Genomic DNA, 24,226 nt, shown 5'->3' with positions numbered 1-24,226 from the left:
TAAAGCAGTTTTTGGAATCCGGAAACGAAAGTTATAAAGAATGGGACGGTAATAATTGATTACCCGATCTGTATTTTCTCACGGATGTAACAGTTAAACTGAACAGACTGAACGAAAATCTCCAGGGAAAAGAAAAAACCCATTTTCAATTGACTGGGACTGCAACTGCTTTTCAGATAAAGTTAAATTTGTGGATAAATCAGATGAAAGAAAAAAATTTCACCCATTTTAAAAATTTATCAAGCCATATTAATAACCACAAGACAATTGAAACAGAGAAATACTTGGAAAACCTAAATGCTCTGAAAAATAATTTTGAACTCCACTTCTCTGATTTCCATAAAGTTCAACCAATATTATTATTCATCTCAAACCCATTTGCCAAAATTAGTATTTCAGGTGTATCACATAAGATTGGAAATATGTTTAACAAAAATGTTGATGTTTTGGCCTCGAGGCCAAAATGTGCTCGCGAGAGGCCAAAGGTTGGGCACCACTGGCATATAACATAAATAACAGCTAGCTTCATGAGTAAAATTATCTGTTAAAATGAAGTTAAAAATTTATTTATGTACTTTTCATAGTTTAAATTAAAAATTTTAGTAACTAAATAAAATAGTATCCATTTTATTCATTTGAACGAAATGGTGTGAAACTAACTACATAAGCTGTAGAAAGAAGCAGAAACAACATCTTTAAATAAAAACGAAATATATATATAAACAAATCTGAAAGGTTTCATTTTTTAACATTTTGTCTGTTACCTTTATTTATTAAATATCACGTTCTTCGCACGTAAACCATAAAATTCAGTTCAAGAGCTATATATCCCAAAATAGTTTTTAATTGAACATATCTTTAGAATTTCCGATACAGAGTCTCGCGCTCTGGAGTGTTTTTTCTGTACAACGTTGCCATTGCTCGCTTTGAAATCCTTGAGTAGTTTGTTAATCAGAAATTCGTTAAAGTTTCACAAAATATGAAATCGATAATAATACTAATTTCAAATTTGGTCTTCCACATGCCCATATTCTCAGTAGGATTACGTCATTCAAAATTGGATGGCTTTATGTACCGTTGTTTTATCACAATGCGAGATATATACATACATTTATGCAGATTTTTCATTATTTAATTTCTTCAAATATAATGTAGGACTCTAACATTTGGTGGCAACAGTTTGAAAAGTGAAACGGACATTTATAGTGAACCAACGCAAAATCGCGAAACGAAAACAATAGTCCTTCAGGGCCTTTGGACAAAAAATAATTATGATTTACAGTTGAAAATGTTTTTATAAATATACATTACCATAATTATTCTTTTGTACTAAAAGCGTATGCCATTTTTGGCAAATGTGTTAAATACATTTTATCATATTGTTAAATACATTTCCTCATATTATTATTTCATCATAAACGTATTAAATACATTTCACATACGTAATCTTTGAAAGGAGCAAATTGAAATATTTTCTTCTGCATTATACATTATTAAGACTGTTCAAAAAGTTGCTAATTTATTTATGTGGAAGATCAAAATTTTCCCGGCATGTCATCGATAACAGCTTCAAAATATTTTCAAACGATTTCCGTACTTTAGACAGTTCTAGAAAAGTAAAAACTGTGGTGTCTTAGTTTGGGAGCTTGTTTCATTCCTTGGGGAGCATGCTTGCTAACTCAAAGCATTCGTATATCAAAGCAAATTTTCCCGTAAAAAGGTAATAGAAAATTGGATGATTCGCTCTACAAATAAAAAGTATTTATATAAGAATGTTAATGCGAAATGTAAACTAAAAATACAACAGAACAAATTATCTGCTGTTCTCTTTGAAAAGAATCATGGCTAAATAATGGGATCTCTGCGTTCTGTTGGCTGAGTAAAATTTGAGTTGTTACAGTTATTTCTGTCTTCCTTTTGTGATTTCGCGGAAATGTGAGATTGTATTTTCGTTAAACAGATTCCTCGCTTGCATCACTAAGGCCTTTCTCGTGTGGTGCTTTTCTTCAAAATACTGCAGTGTTCCATATTTTACACAGCTTCCTAATCTCATTTGAAGTGAGATTCTTCCGGTTTTTCCTCCTTGGATGAAAATCTCACTGTTATAGCTGACGATGCAGATCGATTAGTTCCTGGCCATTTTCCTCCACCAGCTCATGAATACCTGCTTCATTCACCTCCTTATGGTCTTTCCTCAAGGACACAGTTTTATCGACGCTGGACAGACAAAGGTTATACAGAGTATTGCTCGATTATCGCGTTAAAATTTAGAACAAATTTTTGTTCCTCTGACAAAACGCTCGCAAGCCAAGGTTTTACTGTATATATCCATTATTATGCTGTCCTTACTGCGCCAAATATTTGCATCGCCCCGTTCCCATCAAAATGCATTGTCTTCATTATTTTTCAATATTTTTATATTTAACTTAAATATACGTATAAGGACCATTTAAAAAAGCACTGGAAAGCTATAATTCTGTTTTTGCCAAAATTATTCACATAATGTGGATTTTAAACATGTTTCTGTAGAACCCACCTCCTTGCAAATTTGTGTTTGATGTGATCCCAGCAATATTATTAGTACTGCTTCCTAAATTTTTTAAAAGAAAGCTTGGTACTTTGTCTTTCGTATAGAAGGATTTTCTTTGTCTCAGGACAGCGGGAATTGGATAGCCTCAAAAGAGCAAGTAAAGATAATTTAACGTGTACGTTCGATTGAGCTGTTGGGAATAATTTTATGTACATTACGAAATTCTGCCATATAGATTTTTTGTTGTAATTTCAACTGTTTCTGAGCTTTCAAGGTTTATACAGCTTGTAATATAGTTCATTTACTAAACAAAAATTATCTGATTCTATGGGGTCGCTCTTCAACATTGAACTTCGTTTTTAATCTATCCTACTTTTGAAAAGAATCACAGTCGTTTTCTTTTCGTAAATAACTTGCAGAATGGGCAGGTGTTTCATTCTTTATAATATTGCAGTTCTTAGTTCATTGTTTTAGCATTTAACAGGTGTGTTTTCTAAACTCGTCTAATTCAGAGTGTTCAGTGGATATTTATCCGCAATGAATTGTATTTTCGCTTTCTACAACTTGTCGACTTTGCTTAAGTATTTAAATTGCTTTATTGTCGTTATCATCAGGACTTTTTTTACGCCAGAGAAAAAATTAATGAATGAACAGCGCTTGATTCAAAATGAAAACGTTAAAGACTTTTGTGGTTTGCAGTCACCCTCAGATTGATGAACTAGTTTCGTATATTTTTTTTGAAACTTTGATGATTTTAATTACCCATGCTAATAGCAACATTCAGTGTTCTGGTACCTATTATTTGATTATTTAATAAATTGCCAAAGATAAAATTAATTCTGTTAAACTTCTATAAATTATGAGAAGTTAAAAATCTTTTTCTCTAGTAAAATAAATAAAAGGATTATTCTAGACCAAATCTGAATTAAATAAGCGTATGAATTTAGAAGTTAACACGCCTGAATATATATCATGCTGTATAATTAATTGGTGTAGTGTTATGCACGTTCAGTGGCTTGCCAGTGGTTCAATTCACAAACCAAACTTATCCATTCAGTTTCCCTCAAGTACTGGTAGGTAATACTTAAAATAAAATGCTCGCTAAGTTACTATTTTTTCGTTTTTTTTACAAGCATTTGGATTATTAATTTATTGGTTTTTATATTCTTTTGCTATTTTTATCAAAAAGTATTATTTTATCATGAACCTGTATGGGATCTAATTAGTAGGAACAGCTTCTAGTATGTTTAGTTCTTTCGGTACAGCCAGCTTTTATTGGTGATGCTCTATGAAAGAAAATTATAATACTCAAACAAATATTATAATGAAACATGTTCTTATCTTGAATAAGTACATTATAACAGTGGTTCCCTAAACTCTAAGCTGTGAGAAAAATTCTAGTGGTTAGCGAAAGACATTGAAGTGCTGTTTTATTACTAAATATTCTTTCTGTATTATTGTATCTATGTACATATTTAATTTATAATTGTTAATTAATTACTAATACATAATAGCTCTATGTATGATTTACTGTTATATTATTATTACATCGTTTTCTTTTGGGAATCTCTCTCCCGCTTTTTATACAGGGGGTGGGATGGCAGAAACTTAAGCATGTAGAACATAGGAAGTCGCCAGGGATAAATAGAAGGGCTAGGTCATTCCTTTGTTCGACTCCTCGCCGACGCGAGTCTCATAGAGGGGGGGAACCGGAAGTAATCTGACGTATCTCTGTTGCACCTGCTCTGATTTCGCGCCTTTAAAACTGTAGTTTCATTCAGTTGCGAGACGATTTTCTGGAGATCGCATATCCCAAATTAATTTTAATCATACATATTTGTTTTCTAATAATGCAAATATTTAAAATAATTTGTGTATATATAGTTTTAGTCAGTTTTCTTTTAAATTCTATATTTAAAGTATCCTTTATGTAATATGGCTTCTTGTGCTGTAGCAACGTGCCGTAACACTTATAGAAATACGAAATGAAGAGATATTGTATTTCATGCTTTCCCCAAGGACAATTTGCTTTTGACGAAAGAATGGATACATAAATGGCGAAGACAGGATTCTATTAATGTGAAAAAAGCAAGAATTTGCAGCGAACATTTTCTGTGCAGTGATTATGAAGATGACATGAGAAATCGCTTGCTTGGATTGCCGCAAAAGAAACTGTTGAAATGCAATGCTGTGCCGAAAGTAAATTTATCGTGTGCAGTAAACAAAATAACACCAAGAAATCGGAGACATTTGAAAAAACTAATGCAGAGTGCTTTTGAAAGAGTACATGAATTAAGCCCAAAGAAAATTTATTTTGAGGCCGAGAACGAAATTGAAGCTGACAATAATAAATCAAATGTGAAGGATTTTGAAATAAAACTCACAAGTGACAATGCCCTATGTGACAATATCCCTGAGTGCCCTAAGTGTAAAGATAAACAAGAATGTATTGATAATTTGAAGAACAAAATAATATCCTTAGAAAATTGTAATAAAATATTGACAAATAGAGAAAAGAAAGATTTTAGAATGTTTGCTCAGCGACAAAGAAGGTGGATGACATTTAGAAAGAAATTTGTATCGGAAATTCAGAAATTAAAATCCCAAACAGCGAAATTTAGGAAAAAACAGAACAGATCGGAGAATTTGGAAAAACGTCTAAAGCATATTTTTACAAAGACGCAGATTAACGCATTGCTAGAAAAGAAGGAAAAAATCCGGTGGACTAGTGAAGATATTTCACGTTGCATTGTCATAAGAGCTCTGTCATCTAAAAGCTACGATTTTTGGAAAGAAAAAATGGGAATTCCTTTACCTAGCACTAGCACATTAAAGAGATGGTGCACTAAATTTTCATGTAGTCCAGGAATTCAGAGTCAGAGTGATGTTCTTGCTGTAATGAAGGAAAGATGCCAATATTTGAATTCTGTAGAAAAAATATGCGTTCTCAGTTTCGACGAAATGCACATAGATTCTAAACTCTGCTATGACTCTAAACTGGACCAAAATCGGTCCTTTTCAAAAAGTGCAGTTTGTTTTAATCAGAGGTCTCATTTCGCAGTGGAAACAAACAATATTTTTTGATTTTAACACTCCAATGAAGAAAGAACTTCTTTTTTCACTCATAAGACATATTCAATCATCTAGAGTAGAAGTGAAAGCAATAGTGTCTGATTTAGGAGGATCTACTACTTTGTGGAAAGAGTTACAGATTTCGATTAATAGTTCTCATTTTCCAAATCCAGTATTCCAAACGAAAAAAATATGGGGTTTTGCAGATTTAGCGCACTGCCTGAAATTACTGAGTGTTGGTGTATTTAATTATGACAAAGCACACTAGGGCTATCTGCCTAAGGGGAGGGATGCCTTCGTGGAGGACTTTCTAAGGGAAACTGGCTCGTATACACGTTACACATGGGGAAAACCACGAAAACGCCCATGCAGCCAGCCCGTTCGCGGGATTCGAACCTCGGACCGAACTACCAATGTTCAGCGACTTTACCGCTCGGCCTCTGGTGGGCTCAAATTACTGAGAAACCACTTTTTAGATAAAGGATTTGTTTTAGAAGATGGAACTGTTTTAAATGTTGATATTATTAAAGAGAATTAAATTCTGTCACAAACTAAAACCAAATTATTAAATGGTCAAGGGAAACGAGAGACAAAAAGTAAGTATGTATAATATGTTTTGATTTGAAATATTTCTAGATTGCATTTTAGAAGTTAATAGCGTAAAGCATATTTCAAATGAGAACTAATTCTGTTAAGTTATTGTTACAGTTATTTTTATTGTATCCTCTGTTATTATTGATTCGATTTTGTGCTAGCTTAGCATTCTATATAAAATATATATAAAGTATAATATTAAAGTAATTGGCATAAGAAGACCTGCCCCCTTAACCCCCACTTTTGAAAAATTAAATAATTATTTTAGGTACTGTGAATAAAGTTGTTTTGTCTAAATTAAGATAACAATCTTACATGTATTTATTTAAATGAAATATTGATGTAAGCCTAAGTTACAAAATTATTTAAAAAAAAAATATATGTTATTATAATGAATCGGGAGAAAAATATGCAAACTTAATTTAGCAGAAACTAAACTTAGATTAAAAAAACTCAAACTTAGATTAGCAGAAATTTTGCCATATATTACACGTTTAAAACTATGCCAATTTAAGGTTATTTTTCTGATTAATTTTAAATAGCTGTTATTATAGTTATCTTAGCAGTAGTACAGTTCTCTTAGTTAACATGCAGATAAAGAAATGATTAGAAACAAACAGGCATTTAAAGAAAAAAAAAATCCCTGCAAATAAAAAAAGGAACTTTATGCTAAGAGTAGCGCATTTTATCTATTATTTTAAAATTGAGTAAGTACTATTAAATTTTGTAATGTTCAGTGTAAAATGCATACTGCAGTAACATTGTCTCTTCCAAATTATAGCTACCTTTCACACACAGCTCATTTTAAACGCTGATTCTTCAAATTTAAAACGCTAATTTCTATGTTGTCAATTGCATCTCCGCGCTCAGTGCGATCATTGCTACGTCATCACTCCTCACTGCCTGTTTCATAAGGAAACGCTCTATGAGCTAGCCCTTCTCTTTAGTCCTGGGAAGTCGCAGCGAGATACATATGGATCACGAGACTTAAAATATTCGGAAAACACTAAATGCGTAATAGGAAAATAATCAATGAAAACGTAAAGGAAAAGGCTTTGCAGTAATTGAAACTGGGCGACTCTGAATATAATGCGTTTAGCTATGACTTTCGTAAATGAGGAGCTCACATTGTCGAGATGCCGTTTTACACCGTAAAAAATCAACCGACAGCCGACTTTGGAATCAGCTTTCCTGCAGTGACTGTGTATTGACCCGAAAGCTTTCTTTTAGTCAGCTGTAATCTATACAGTATTTATGCGTTATAAGATTTCTGTGATTGTAGATTTTGATCCATTGTAGACATTACCTTTCACGATGTAGTCTCGGTAATATATTTCGCCAGACATAAATCCAATTATGTAATATCCGTAACATGCTTAAAGTGACAACGTTTTATTTACCAAACAACTTTTTATTTCAATAAGCAGTACTTCAGTAGATGAAAAAAAAAAAAAAAAACTGCTGCTGTATTTCTGTGTATAGAAAGAAGTGATGACCAGCGTTGTTACCGTTAGACATAGTAGTTGTATTATTTGAATGTTAATTTACTTGCAGATAATCCAGTTGATGACAATCAATTCCGCAATTATAAGTATTCTTATTGACATTAGTATTAATTAGTCTTATTGACTTTTTTCATAAACTTTAGAAATCATACCTTTGAATTTTAATCGTTAATTTTAGATTAGATGGTATTTTAAAACTATTTGACTTCGATTTTTAAATGTATTTAAAGTTTTCCGAATTTATCAATTTAAGATCCTAATACATTGTCTAGAATTGTTGTCGTAATTTTGTAAAATTAATGTCATATGTCAATTGATTTTAATACGTACTCTGGGATCTGTTGTAAAATCTAGATGAAATCGTATATTCATTAAAACTGTATATATATGTGTGTGTGTGTGTGTCTGTGTGTTTTATTGTATGTAAAATAATACTTAAATATCACGAATTTAATTTTCTCTTTCAGAATGGAACAAGCTTTATCATTTATGATGAAATACGTTTCTCAAAGGAGTTGTTGCCCATGTATTTCAAGCATAATAATATGGCAAGCTTTGTTCGTCAGCTTAATATGTGTAAGTACAGTTCTCTTTGACTGTATTAAAATTTTTGGACCTTTAATGAAGTTTATGCCCTTGCATTTAGGCTCTCATCAAGACATAGTTATATTAATAAAACGTTTATATCTCATAGCATAGGAAATTAACAAGTTCTAAATGCGAGCAGCTAAGTAAAATCGTCGATATAAAAAAATGAAATTTTAAATTAGTTTTTGTTTTTCAGGGTATCGTTATGGTACAACGATTTCCCCATCATCGAAAGTTTAGTTGGAAAAAAAGTGAAGAGTCATAAATTATCCCCACAGTATGTTTCAATAAATGGGGCTGGAATTCACAATAGATAAAAAATTGGCGATTCTAGTGACGCTTATCAGCTGGTTATCTCCGTAAAAGTGTCCTATACCTGAGCTAATTATTTGAAAATTTTCGACAAAGAATACATCCGTATAATAAACGAGGCAGTGTACCAGATATTTTTGCTAAATGCGTATAATTTAGTAATTCGGTATTAGAGAAACCGAATTTCCTTTCGTCATATTTCTTGCAAATAAAGGATACAAAAATACATTCCACAAAATTAAAAACCACGAAATAGTACATAATTTATATTTCTCGTTAATTCCCTTCAAAACAGTGCTGTTAAAGTTACTTTCTTGTCTGCAGAAACAATCCATTCAATTCGAACGCAAACAACTGTTCATCAATTATTAAATTTTAAATAAATATTTAAAATTTTTAAATTGATTAGATTTTCAAAAACCCTGGTACATGAAGGCTATCTGCGTAAACTCCATTTCCAGTTTTGTATGAGAGCCACAAGGATAAAAAGTCTGAGGGTTTTTTGGGGGGAATAAAAAACTGTCAACACTTTTATTGGGACAGATTTTTCAATATCTGCTTTTTTTAAAGGCCGAACAGTCACAAATGTATTGTTTCCCTTCAATCTGAGATGGCAATCCTGGTACTGATTTCCATTTCAGAAATAATTTTAATACCATGAAATTGCCATTTTTGATCAGTTTCATTTTAAATTAAGATAATAATTATTTAATTCATATATATAATTGAGCCTTAAAACAAAATAATGATTTAGATGCTGTTATTACCTTATTTTAGCATATTTTCAATGTTATGAACAAATTTATATTATATCTCTACATATAATAAAATAAAGAGTTTGTCTGTATGTGTGTGTCTTTCGTTCGCGCTGCGTGTAAGCTAATAGACCCACGGCTACGAAATTTGGTACATAGGTGCATCTAGACAAGAGCAGTGCACCTCGAAGCGATTTTTTCGAAATTCGAATAAGAATTTTTTTTATTTTATGTTTTGTGACGAAATCGCGTCATTTTGAGGTATAATGGGCTATAGGAAAGCGAGATTTTACTCTACGCACTCCATTTTTACATCGTCATGAAGCGTAGGCACTTAGCTATTTTACGAACTTAAAATAAATTTCGTGTTTCAATAAATCGATTAAATACGAATTTATTTAACAAAGTGAGCTTAACACGTTTTCAACAGGATTTTTTCTAAAAAAGTTTATGTTTAAAAATGTACAGTTTATTTTTCTTTGATTTTTGGAAACGTTAAACTTTCATCCTTGCGACTGCTTTTACAAAAAGATTTTTGGAAAAATTATAATATTTTGTATTTTTAAAAAATTTTTAAATGAAGCTTCCAAGTACACTTCTCACATCTCACATCTTTAAAAATGTGATTTTGGCAACAATTTTCCTTTCTTATTGTTGTTGATAGATTTTTGATGAAATCGCATCATTTTGAATAGTTTCATTCTTTTAGAAATATGGGTTTGGCAACAATTTTTCATGGTATTTCTTATGTCACTGTTTTTAAGAGATTAGCATATTTCATTGTCATTTTTTATATATATAATATATTTTTATTGATGTTTTTTATAAAGTTGTTCTGCAGAGTAAAATTGTGCGCGGAATTTTTTGTTTTTTGAGTTTCTTTCATGTTATTTTTTGCTTATTTCACTGTTTGTAAGATACTGAAAAGTTTTGCATGATTTTTTTTCTTCAACGGAAAGTTGGTTAATTTTTTATTAGGACAATTAATATTTGTATTAAAGGATATAGCTTATTTTATTCTAATATTTGGTGCTACTTTGGTAGACGGTTACACGGATTTTGGCGATTTTTCTTTTGGCGAGTAATACGACTTATGGTAAACCCATAGCTGAATAAGTTATTTATGGAAACTGATACTTTGTTGTCATTTTATTTAAAAAATAATGCGTTTTATTATGCATAAATTCCGTGTTTTAAATATTATTTATTGCTTCTAAATATTAAAAATCAATTTAATTATGCATTTTTATTTGAAATAAAAATTTTGTTGTTTATAATATTTTATATAATTTTATGTTGTGGATGATGTAATTAATGACGTCACTTTACTTTAAAAGTAATTGGTTTTATTAATATCTATAAATTTAATCTAATGTTTTAAACATTATTTATGGCTGTTAAATATTAATTTTGTTAAATATTTTAATGTAAAATTAATTTTAAATTTAATTTTGCATTTGTTTTAAAAATGATTTTATTATGAATGATTATTTAAATAATTTTAATTCTATGCCTGATGTAATCAGCTCCCTGATTGGTTACTGAATATTTGTGCATTACCGCGCCATTTTAAAATTTTATTATTCACATCTTTGAATTCCTCAGATTTCAAATGGAATGGATATGTCCGTTTCGAAGATTAATGTTGTTATTGGTAATTACCAAGCATTATTGGTATCAGAATAAAAAAATTGCTCTTTGAGACCTTATTTTTTCCAACCTGGCTTTCCTAATCAAAGATTTATTCATAAATTGTTAATAGCGTCAGAGGAAATTTATTTTAAATTTTTGGAGAAAACCTCGCTAATTGCTTCTTCAATGAAGTGCGAGAGATGTGAATCACAGATGAAGATCGTTAGAAGACCTTTTTTTTTTCGGGGGGGGGGGTACTTATCAATATACGACAGGTAAAATACTTTAAAAAATGTAAGTACATAATTTTCTTTTACTTTATAATTGTATACTTCAACTTTTATTAAAAAATTAATACAATGTTTTCAAAAATTTCTGAGATATTTATTGCCACATATGTTGTAATGTTAAATAATTAAATCCTATAAAACTTATTTTAAAGTATTTAAGTAATATTTTAATTCTTTTAAACGCTGGTATGACATATGTTGTAATGTTAAATAATTAAATCCTATAAAACGTATTTTAAAGTATTTAAGTAATATTTTAATTCTTTTAAACGCTGGTATGATTTTTTAATTCGATATTCAATTTAAGTAATATTTTAATCCAATTAAATGTCGGCGCAATGTTTTTATGGCGGTGTTTTTATTCAGTTATATGAAAGTAATAATTTAACCTTACTTTAGCATTTTATACTCTTAGTAAATGCAGTTATTTACATTTGCCAGCCATCTTAAAAAACGTTTTCAACAAAAAATTAATCCATTATTTTTAACGATATTTATTTTTTTAAAGTTTCTAATACTATATGCGTAACATACGTAAAAACAGCATTTTTCAAGATGCTGACGACTGTAAAAACCGCGCCAACAATTGCGCCAATCCAATGTAAATCGCCAAAAATCTGTGCAACCGTCTACCAAAGTAGCACCTAATTTTTTTCTCTTGAAAATATAAGATAAAATATCATTAATTTGCTTTGCAGAATTTTTTTTATTATTTTTTTTTCATTATTATTATTATTATTATTATTATGTTATTTATTGCTCATTTCACTGTTTCTAAGGTATTGAAAAGTTTTGAGTGATTTTTAGGAAACAAAGTTCTTAATCTCCTTTATACCATTTGAGTTCTTAAGATTTTGCAAAGGGAAGGTGGTTAATTTATTTATTAGGATAATTAATATTTGTATTAAGGGATATTGCTTATTTCATTGTAATTTTGTTATACGTAATAACTTTTTTTAATGAATTTTTTCTGCAGAGTAAAATTCTATGCAGTTTTTAAATTTAACGTTTGGTGTTCCCTTCAGCCATTTTCCCGGTACATTTAAAAGCCAGACGAAGGCTGGCAGCGAAGCTGCTAGTAAATAAATAATTATTTGCGCCTTATTCCATGAACCAGATTTAAAAAAAAGTTCAAATAAATTTCAGACTAAATGGAATAAGAAAGCAGTTTTAAAAATATGTTTTTATATTTGTACCATATGTATATATCGTAGTATAAGGGCAAGTAGAAAACATATTTGGAAATAAATATTTTCTTGGGGGGGGGAAGAGTTGATTATGTTACATATTGATATTTATTCCTTGTAAGCAAAATAACATATCTTCTTATCTTCGGATCACATGCTTTAAAGGTACTGGAAGGTATGATATTATTTATAACTTTAAAAGTATTAAAACAATATAAATTAGACCATGGTAACTGCATTTTTAAGTACTATATTAACATACTCTATATTTTCAGATGGTTTCAGGAAGCTGAGTTGCATTGATCAAGGTGGAATGCATTGCTTCAAAAATGAAATTGAATTTTACCATCAGTATTTTATTAAAGGTCAAGAACCATTGTTAGAGCTTATAAAAAGGAAGGTAATTATTAAAATGTTTTTGTGTAATGGTATAAACCATTAAATTGGTGCTGAATTTCAAGATAAAAACTCTTAGTTTGTTCTCAGAAAGCTGTTGTTCTTTTCATTGAACAAAGGTTCAAGAAAAATCTAGTAAGTTATATATGTTAGAGATTAGTTCAGTATACAAACTATACAAATATTTTTAGTATTATTCACTTTTATCTGAGTGTATATGCTTAAAATGTTCTTGATTAGTTTTTGTTGACATTTGTTATCTGACCTGATAATAGTGCATTAGTATCTGAATTCAAAGGTCATACTAACAGCCTTTCTCAAGAAATGCTGGACTCTTAAAATTTGATACCTTCTCTAGAACATTGCACAATTTTTGGAGGGGGATATATTTACTTTGCTAAGCTAAGCTGTTATTCTACATTTTGGTTATACAGCTCAAAGTTTCATGTATACTTTGTGTGAATACCAAAAATAGATATCAGAGAGAAAACTTTTTTAAAAGGACATTTTGAAGAAAGAAACAAAAATCTTCAGATAGTTTCTGTTTTGTTAAAAGCAAATATTATTATTGTCATATTGTAGGACAAATAGCTTTCAGAGTAAAATATTTAAACTCATTCACTTTTCGAGAGCTAAACATTTAAAAATAATATCTAGTTTTTTTTTTTTTTTTTTTTTTTTTTAGTTTCACAAAATAAACTTTATTGATTATTCCATTTATCGAAACCAGTTGTTAGAATAAAGGCACCAAATTAATTCATAACTCAAATTTGCTTTAATAAGTTTCTCAAATATATGAGAGATTTTATAGAAATGTCTATGTCTAATATCTAAGTATTACATACAGTGGATGGACAAAAATATGTAAACACCTTATGAAATGCATGTTTGAAAAGAAAGATTGATTTTAATGAAATATGTAGGTGACGCTGGCATTTTTGACTACTGACGCCACCTATACAACTTCGTAAATGTGCTAAACAGTTCAGTTGTTTGTCGGAGTACTGTTATGTGAGGTTGTCATTGCATTATGTCAGAGTTAACAGACTTTTAACAGACTTCGAACGTGGGCAAATTGTTGGAGCACATATGGTAGGTGCTTCCGTAAGCAAGGTAGCCGAGGTGTTTAGTGTTTCAAGAGGTACTGTATCGAAGATTTATTTCGCATATTTGAAAAGCCGAAAAACATCATCTGCTAAATCACAGCGTGGACGAAAGTGTGTCCTGAGTGATCGTGACAGACGATCATTAAGGGCAATTGTGACGAAAAATAAGAAGACCACAGCTGCAAAAGTTACTGCTGAAATGAATGTTGTGTTACCGAACCCTGTGAGTACCAAAACAATTAGAAGGGAGCTTCATAAACAGGGAATAGCTGGCCGTGCTGCAATTGAGAAGCCACTCATGAGGGGATGCTAATGCCCGTAACAGGAAAAGGTGGTGTTTAAGTCATAAAGGCCTGGACTATAGAGCAGTGGAAGCGAGTAATATGGTCTGACGAGTCTTCTTTCACATTGTTTCCCACTTCTGGCCGAGTTAACGTCTGGAGAACGCATCTCAAGCCTATAATACAGACTGCTTGTTGCCAAGATTGAAACATGGCGGGGGTTCTGTTATGGTTTGGGCAGCCATATCGTGGTTCTCTGCTAGCCCCATGATAACTGTCAGGGCACATGACTGCCAAGACTTATGTGAACATTTTGGCCGATCAAATTCATCCCATGGTACAAACTTTGTTCCCCGATGGTGATGGTGTCTTCCAAGATGACAAAGCCCCTGTTCACACAGCTCACATTGTCCAGGACTGGTTTTCTGAGCACGAGGATGAGTTGTCCCATCTCCCCTGGCCACCACAGTCACCAGACCTGAATATTATCGAACCTTTGTGGTCTACATTGGAACGGAAAGTGTGTTCTCGTTATCCACCGCCAACATCGTTTATCTGAACTTGCCACCGTTTTCAGGAAGAATGGTATAATATTCCCTTGGCAAACATACAGGAACTGTATTTATCCATTCCGAGAAGACTGCAAGCTGTTTTGGATGCCAACGGGTTTCCTACACCATATTAAGCAAAGAAACATGTTTTTTTAAAGGTGTTTCCATATTTTTGTCCAACCCCGGTATGTTTATCAAAGATGTTAATGTGAAAATTGTCGAATAATGCTGATGTTAAAAAAATCAATAGAATTAACCTGCAAAGCTACAAATAATGTACAAAACTTGTTATTCAAGCAGCAAGTTGTTTTTTCAGGATACTAAAAAGAGACTGCAGTATCCCTAAATTCAGATAGTTTTAGTTAATTTGTTGTAATTTAGACATTTCACTGTAAATCGGAAATGCCAAACTTAGTTTTTGCTTTAAGCCATACAGTTAAAATGAAATTGATCGTTATAAGAAAGAAGTGCATTTTGATGTAACTTCTAAATTTATTAACTGTATTTGATAAGCTCAAATTTAAATAAACCGGTACATTTTTGTAAACATAACCTCTGATATTTCAGTGCCATTACAAAATATCCTTGGAAATGTTTGATTTAAAGATAAATAGTTTTTCTTGATGAATAAATAATTATTTTTACTATAAAAACATTTTGGTGTTTTCCAGTCTGTCTGCATCAATAACTATCATTTTAAAGAAATAACATTTGCATGATATATTAAGGAAAGATTATGCATAGTAAATGCAATGAAAAGAATTTTTATTACTAACACCATCTGAAAATAATGTATAATATAAGCAAGTTATATCATTTTTTTCTAAATAACTACTGTATTATTAATTAAAAAGCATTTATACTGTTAAGTTTCCAGTAATAGATATTATAGTATAAGTTAATATATTACATAAATTATGGATATCTGAGAAATGACATTTTATAAAAATTAGATAGGTGTTTTTCTTAAATGGCATCATTATACTGCATGTGTATCTACAATAGCAAAAGAAAGTCTTATAATCATGTTTTTTATGTCAGACTAATTTTGATGTTAAGTTTCAAATGAGATATCATTTTCAGATCCCAAACAGCAAATCAGAAGAGCCCAAGGTCAAACAAGAATATATAGATGAATTAATTTCAAACATAAAATCTCTGCGAGGAAAACAAGATAGTGCTGAACAAGGCATGCGTGTTCTGAAAAAGGAAAACCGATTATTATGGAGACATGTTAATTTGTTAACTGATAGATATGCTAAACAACAAGCAGTATTACAACAGGTATTTTTGTTATCTTTTCATTTTAATTGTCTATGTTGATATTAACAAATTTTGTTTTATTTCTGGTATATAGAAAGAGAATTTTGATGAAAAAGCTATATCTGTATATGTGTAAAATTGTTCTGTTTTAACTTTTGACAAATTTTATTTTGCACAGCAGAAATCAATCATTATAAGACAAAAAATACATTTAAATATGATTGTAACTTTTATGTTTACTAATTATATTTGATAAATTCTGATTTAAATAAACTGAAAACTTTCTTATTTAACTTCTGATATCTCAAAACCATTACAAAATATGCATGGAAATGCATAATTTTGTGATAAATAGGTTAATATTTTATAATGATTAAATGATTGTATTTTTACTATTAAAAGCATTTTAGTGTTGCAGTATTTTAGTTTCATCTTCACCTGATAAAAACTGTATGGAACTTAATAATATTAATGAGAGAGGACCTTTTGAATTAAGTGTTCTGGACTATATAAATTTTTCCAGAAATAAGCATATTGATGTCTTCATTTAGTTGTTTTAAAAACATAATGTAACTTCTAATATATTCATTTTTCAACTGAAAAAATAATGATATTGTTTGAATCGCATTAAGTTGAAATTATTAAAGAATTAAAAACCTTTCAAAATATTTGAATTACTGTAGCTTATAGTGGCATCCTAGAGCAAGTGGAATAATCTCGTGAGTAATCTTGAATAAGGATCGGAAGGTGTGCCATCCATTTGCACAGAGCTAGGATACATGTGGTAATGGAAGGATTTTGTCCTAGTTATGATGAAGAATATCTAAGCGGATGGAATATAAGAACTCATAAATGCTTTATTCAACACAAGCTTTTCAAAGAGATTTTCAGCTAGATGAATTTTTAATTGCCTCTGTTTCCCAATGATATGATTGTAAACATGTGTGCTGGTATGAGACCAGTCATTTGGTAGATATCATCCTGATTGGCATATTTGAATTAATTTTATTAAGACTTGAGTGAAGATCAGAATCTCATGCATGCACACAGCATGTGTGGATGTGATGATTTTGAAATGTCACAGATATGAGATATGTAAGCATGAAACAGTAATTACAGACATAACAGATTTAATAAGAAGCAGTCATTGCAAATTTAAATAATATCCATTTTATTTTAGTTTAAACATTTACTGCCACATATCTTGGCATATTAATTGTGCTCATTCCTGTTCTGTGTTGTGGAAATTGTATTGTAAGAACAAGTACATTTATCTAGAGTTCTGAATGCAAGCTGTGAATTTTATTACTGAGATATAATCAAACGTAGTATACAGATTACCAAACTGGATGTAAATGTTATTTTAAAAAGGTGTATTTGAATATAATGAATGGTGAAGTAAACTAAATAAAGTGCATTAATGGAGGATATCACATTCAGAATCAGTAGAAGATGGCATTTAACTTGATATTATGCTGAATAGTTTTTAATTAGTATTAGCCACTGGATGCTAGATATTTACTGCAGACACAAACCAAGGCTGTGCAAAATTTAGTACTTTATTTGTGTACTACTGCTGACTGCCAGTTATATTATACTGCATCTTATCTGGTGCTGGGCATATAAAAACGGTCCTCTGGTTTAGCTTAGAGTTATGTATCTAAGTAAATATTTCCTTCTGTAGGTTTGGTATGTACTTCATAAAGACATGTAATTAGTCATCTTAGGCTGAAAAGGTGGTAATGGTTCTGTGATAGTGGAAAGAATCTTCTCGTGCGGATATTGATTCTCTTAGCATATCTAAAGAAATCCTTGAATCCTGCTCATTATCAGAATTTGATGGCTGATCAGCTGTATCTTTGCATGAGATTGGTGCATCCTTAAAAGGAATGATGTATTTCAGAAGGACAGTTTGCTACCTTACCTTACCATTACATGCGGCTCATGGCTTAAGAAACACCCATCTAAGTTTTAAACTGATCTGTGATTTACCAATGTCCTTCTATATAAGCTACAATGGTTTTTATTAAGTAAAACGTTAGGTCTGTGAATCGAGAAATGATGTCTTAAGGTTGAGTTGCGTACAGTATTGATGGATTTTGTATCTCAATATAAGCAAGTTGCAATTTTTGATAGATGAAACCTGACTTCTTATTAGAGAAGCATCTCTGATGTTTTTAACATTCAATGATTATTCATTGTGTGACAACATGTTGGATTAGTAAAAGATTTAAATATGAATTGTATAACTTTTATAATGTAATATCCTATGAACTTCTGCTATATTTCTAAACTTATTATTTATTATTTATTTCAGCTTCTTCCATTTTTTATGAACGTGGTTCGATCAAGCCGATCGAGTAATGAAATTGCCTTGAAAAGGAAGGCTCCTTTGATGATTGATGATGGTGATATAGAAACGAAAATTCCACGTATGTCCCCACCTTATTATGTGGAACATAATGAGAAAGATACATGTTCAGCTATGGTAAGTATTAAAAAGAAGCTTCAGTGTTAAAATTTTAAATACCTTATGAAATTTCCTTTCACTTTTTTCGTCCTGACCAATTAGCATCATGGAATTTGTTCTCTTATAACTTTATGCAATGTGTTTATTTTTAAAATTTCTTTGTTGTAATTTCTGAAATTAGACTATTTTTGTAAGCTTTTGTAATATCATGTAGTATTGTATTTAATTATTAATTTTTGAAGTTAAAATCTTTCAGTATATTATAATTGCTATTAAATTTATCTTAAGCTCCTTTCAAAATGTGTTTTCTGTGTAATATTTATTATTGTCATTTATATGTTAATCAGTTTTACTTCTTACACTTTTATATGTACTGTTTTGTATCAAATATTTTAAAAATTTACTTTTCAGTATGAGGTTTTTTTTTTTTTTTTTCTTTTCTTTTAAGCGTGAATTTTTAATAATGTGTCTTCCAAATTGATGATTAATTTGTTAATTGCACATAATTTTTTATTTAATCTTTGCTTTTTTAATTCAATATTCTGCTAATTTTGTTCTTAGTATAATCATGCTTAATTTTTTTTTAACATTCTAGGTGAAAGTATGCTATTTTACTTACTTGTCTTACTTTTATTCTTTCTGGCATTTTCTAATTAGCATTATATTTTCCTCTTGGTTTTATTGTTGAAGGAATTTTTCCCTTCTTTTGTAATGATCTTGTAAATAATTTCTGACTGATTCAAAATGTGCTTGTCTAAATCATAAGCTATACACTATCAGTGAAAGAAAATCGCTCTTCCATGTTTTATCAGAATAAATTATGTGCGAAGCACATTCATTTTCTGTATTTTGTACTAACTTCAATTTTGTTTACAAAGTAAATTTTCCATCATTGTTTTTGTACGTTTTGAAAATTTAAATATCTTTTCATTTAATATGTTACATCTGTTTTATATGAATTTAACTCTTGCTTTCAGCATAAAAAAAAGGAAAGCAGAAATACGTACACATAAGTTTTATTGTGAGCATATCTGTGCTCATTTATGATTCTGTTAACAATGAATATTTGATGATGAGAAGTTGCAGAACATTTTTTATTCATTTTAATTTTCAGTTTATTATGACAATGTCACACTTGTTGAGTTGATCTGACTTGAGGATTTGTACAATTTTTTTTTTTTTTTTTTTTTTTTTTTTAAATCTATCAAGTTTGCAGTCACTTTTCGATAGGATGAAGTAAAAAGTTTGGCCACTTTGATTCCTAATGAAGATAAAAATAATTAATGTACTTTAAAAATATTATAGTAGTACTGAAGAATACAAAATGGTTGAAAGTATAATTACTTGCTTAGCATGCTGTGTTTTGGGGATTCTTTTTTCTTCACATTCTGTTTATTTTTTATTTATTTATTTTTATTTTATTTATTTATTTTTGCTTTAACATTAATATGAAACATCCTTTACTGTTCTTTATGTATTTAATAATGTCTTCATGTTCCTACTAATGGCTCTTTTTTCTATTCAGCAAAATATGTTTAATGATAAATATAACTTTTTGCTAACTATTTCAGCTCTAGGTAATCTCATACTTGCGTGGTACCAGTTTATTCATCATATATGTAGGAATGTTGCAAGTTAATTCATCAATTGTGTAGGAGTGTATCAGAATAGCTGTGTGTAGCTTTGATTAATGAAATTCTAAGTGAATATACTAGAGTTGTCTTTTATAGCCTTCATCACCAGGTAATGTTTCAAATAGAGGACCTGTTATTCATGATGTAACAGATGTGGAAAGTAGCAAGATGTTTCCTGCCAACGTATTACGCTCTCCAAATTCTACCACGACTAAAGAATGTGAGGCGATTGTTGATAGTCCTTTATCTTGTAGCTTAGAAAGTCCAGAACAGACCATCGACAGTCCATATACTGATCCTGGCTCTATGGAGACACTTAATATTTTAAACCATAACTTTGAGAGGTGGGTAAGAAGGGTTTATCATTCTATTTTATCAGTAGTGTTAAAAGTTATTTGATGACGGTGGATTACATACGATAACATATTTTTACAGAATTAGCATGAAGCTGTTCATATAATGTCAAAACTGAAATCTGATCACACAAATTGTAGTACCATACATGAATCTGGACTGTAAATCTTAACGATAGTTTATAGTATGCTCCTCCAAACTATCCCTTGATGAAGAACTAAATTATTTAAAAGCAATAGCTGTTTACAGGGGCTTTTCACCCAACATTATTAATCAAGCAGTTAAAAAATTCTCATCTCAACACACCAAAAGGCACGCTCTTGTTTTAGGAGATTATAAAAATTCTTTTGTCATTTCCTTCTTTCCATCAATTAGCTATAAAGTTGCACGTATTTTGCAGAAATTTAACTTTTGGGTTGTTTATTCTTCCATCAATAAAATTCTGAGTTCCATACTCAAGGACCACATTCCAGATATGAATTCCTGGGGTATTTACAGGATTCCTTGTCAGTGTGGTTTAATTTACATTGGCAAAACTAAGAGAGCCTTAAAATTTTGCGTTAAGGAACATGAGGCATATGTTAGAAAAAAGGAAACACAGAAATCTTTTGTTGTCCAACATTGTTGGTCCAAAAATCACACTTTCAATTTTTCTGTTGCCAAAATTATTCAAAAAACATCTTCCATTGGTGAACCGGATTTTCTAGAGGCATTTTACATTCAAAAAAATCTTTTTGTTCTAATTAACGGCCCTAATTCTAATCCATCTTTGCCTTCAGCCTTTAAAGAAATTATGTTTTAGTTCTGGTTTCATCAATAGATGGCGCCAGTGGCTTATCTCCTGTCTAGCCTTTCTTATCTTATGTAGTCATAGTATCTTATCTTGTTCATTTGCACTTTTGCAGCTGAAATGTTGGTTCAGTAAAACCATCAAAACCAGTCCTGTGAAAATTTGAAAATATAATGCTGATTTTTGTTGTTTGACTTCTGAATTGATAGTTTATCATCAGAGAAAATATGGCCCTTCTTCAATGGCTTTTTGACTTTGTAAGGCATAATGATAGAGCAAATGAGTCTTTTGTGAATGCATCGGATGTTGATTCTAAAGCAATTCTTGCAAAAACAATATGCTCATAAATATTGAATAGATATATTCTTGAATGTATATTTCTCTTTGTTTTTTAATTCATTTAATGTCCTTTAGAGTGAAAGATATTTTTAATAAAGATCAGAAGCCTTTTTAAGAAAAGAAATCTTTTTTTAGTAAAAGAACAGAATGCAGGGCTTCATATAGTTAAAAAATTATTTATTTTCAGTACTTTATCTAAAGCAAAGCTGTGACAGAATTGAGAATGTTTTTCTTCGGTTTTAATAGGAAGCATGGTTTAGGAAATATGGTAATCTTTTTAAATTTGCATGGGTATCTCAAGTGCTGTGGAATATTTCAGTTAAAATTATCAGTGAGTTTTAATAGAAAGAATTGTTCAAGAAATGGGGTAATCCTTTTAAATTTGCATTGGTATTATCAAGTGCTGTAGAATATTTCAGTTAAAAAGTGTTTTATTGCAGATTTACATATATGCTGTAGCATTCAGTTTTGAACTTGAACAAGATATTCAGATGTATCTCTTTTTTATGAATATATATTGAACTATATACAGGTAAATTTAAAGTATGTTTGCATAATAGTCAAACTTAGTAGTAATAAGAAAAAGAATAATAAAATACTGTTTTCAGATGTATAAGGTTTTGACTGGTCAGTATTTTATCATTTTGAGTAACTTAGTTTCATTAACATATAACCATAAAATGTGCTACTTTTGTTTGTTCCCACTTTTATGCATTCTTAATGATACAAAATTTTAAACATTAAATAGTTTTGAAAATATTAAAAAAATGTAATTTTTTAATTTATTATCAGTTTACTTAAAAAATAAAATATACACAGTAATTTTTTTTTTTTTTCTGAATGATCTTTAATGTAAAGATTTGCTTTTTAAGGAAAAAGCTATCATTATTATACTGTAAAGTATCTTCAATGCTTATATGCAAGAAAGAACTCAAAATTCCTAGTATTTACATAGTCTGTTAATGACAGTAATTCCAAAATTGCCTTGCTTCTGCATAGTATAATTAAAATTTTATGAGAATTGCTTCCTTTGTATGTGCAATAAAAATTGAATTTAATAGCAGACCAGTCTTTAGTTCAAGACTAAACGTTTTTTAAAATCACAACTTGTTATTGACATATTGTTCACTTTAGACTTGTACCTAATATGCTGTTTTATGTGATCTGTGCCTACCCCTTTTCACAGATATTGTAGAGACATTAGGTATTTTTGGAGCAAGAGAGATGAAAAATAGCAACTGCCTTCGCCGGGAATCGAACCATGGACCTCTGGAATACCGGCCCAGCTTGCAGAGTCGTAGCTAGGGTTTTCAGCGCCCAGGGACAACTGAAGATTTCGTGCTCCCTACTGCTTGCCAAGGATGGAAAACATTTAATTCTAAAATGTTGTAACATCAGTTTGGCGCCCCTTGGATTCTGCGCCCGGGGACAGATGCCCCCCTCTAGCTACGCCCCTGCCAGCGTGCAGAACCACTACACCATGAATGCATACTAGGGAAGTGGGAGAAATACCTTATAATATGAATGGCTTGCAATATGTATCTTATATGAATATTTCCGATATTTAAGGGAAAAAATTCTGAAAAGTGTACAGAATCATAAAACATAAAACAAGAATTGCGCAAGGTGATATAAATGGAAATAAATGAACCTTCGGAAAATTGATCTAATGCTTACCATTGCTAGTTAACTGGTTTGAGCTCTGACAGTATTAGGCTTTGGCCCATCATATTATTGAAACAGTTATTAAAATAATTTTAATTTGTTTTTAAAGATTTATTTTTGCAGAAAATTAACAGTACAAATTCATGTATGGATCATTTTGCGAATTTTTTAACTGGTTAAAGAGAATGGCGCAAAAATTAGAATAAAAGGGAAATAATATTTTATAAAGAAATTTTGTAAATTCTGTATTCTTGTTTCTGTCTACTTCAGAGATGATTTGTAGTATTATTTTAAAAATCTATGGCTATTCTCCAAACATTTTTTTTTATTTCTTAACTTGAATAGTAGCTCATTTTAGCCAGCTGCTGTTAGTTGCCATTTTACATGTATGTTATTGAAAATATCTAAACATAAAGTAAAATTTTTTGTTGATGCGACCAGGGTAGGTGTTATTTTTTATTTATTCCATTGCAGTCATTACATTATCAAATTGTTCGCTAGTGCAGTAATCAGATTCGTTATTAAAATTTGAATCTAGGATATAAAAATAATCAAACAGTAACTAAATTATTCATGCCTCAAATTTTGAAAGGATTTTGTTTATTGTCTGTCAAAAGTGTTGTTTCTTCTATAAATTTTATTCATTTAATGTCCATTACCTCAATGGGAGATAGTTTTTTCTAGAATGATTTTAATTCTTTTTTTTTTTTTTTTTTAAGTTCATGTTTATTTTATTAAGGTAATAAATTCTCAAATAGATAATATATTTTATCTTAAATTTATTAGGTAGCTTTTTTTTGCATTTTAAACTACAGAGGAAAGTTTTGCATCTATCCAAATAGATATGTATTTTAACATTTTATTTTTGCTACTCTTTATAAATTAATAATCGAAAAAAAAACATTAGATGTT

The 24,226-nt window shown here is 30.2% G+C and overlaps 1 protein-coding gene across 4 annotated transcripts in view; it reads left to right on the top strand.

The window, feature by feature from the left end:
- LOC118186115 (uncharacterized) overlaps positions 1 to 24,226 on the top strand; it is a 193,772-nt gene that overhangs the window by 154,042 nt on the left and 15,504 nt on the right. For all 4 annotated transcript variants that reach the window (XM_035356139.2, XM_035356140.2, XM_035356141.2 and 1 more), the window contains exons 2-6: positions 8,169 to 8,277; positions 12,741 to 12,865; positions 15,883 to 16,083; positions 18,380 to 18,550; positions 20,263 to 20,510. In XM_035356139.2, the coding sequence (XP_035212030.2) occupies positions 8,169 to 8,277; positions 12,741 to 12,865; positions 15,883 to 16,083; positions 18,380 to 18,550; positions 20,263 to 20,510 (854 nt within the window). The remainder of the gene's footprint in view (positions 1 to 8,168; positions 8,278 to 12,740; positions 12,866 to 15,882; positions 16,084 to 18,379; positions 18,551 to 20,262; positions 20,511 to 24,226) is intronic.

Source organism: Stegodyphus dumicola, chromosome 2 (assembly GCF_044657685.1).
Source record: "Stegodyphus dumicola isolate Sdum_Otavi_A_Nest chromosome 2, ASM4465768v1".
Classification (NCBI taxonomy): domain Eukaryota; kingdom Metazoa; phylum Arthropoda; class Arachnida; order Araneae; family Eresidae; genus Stegodyphus; species Stegodyphus dumicola.
Note: the sequence above shows the minus strand (reverse complement) of the source record. Positions and strands in the feature narration are given on the sequence as shown.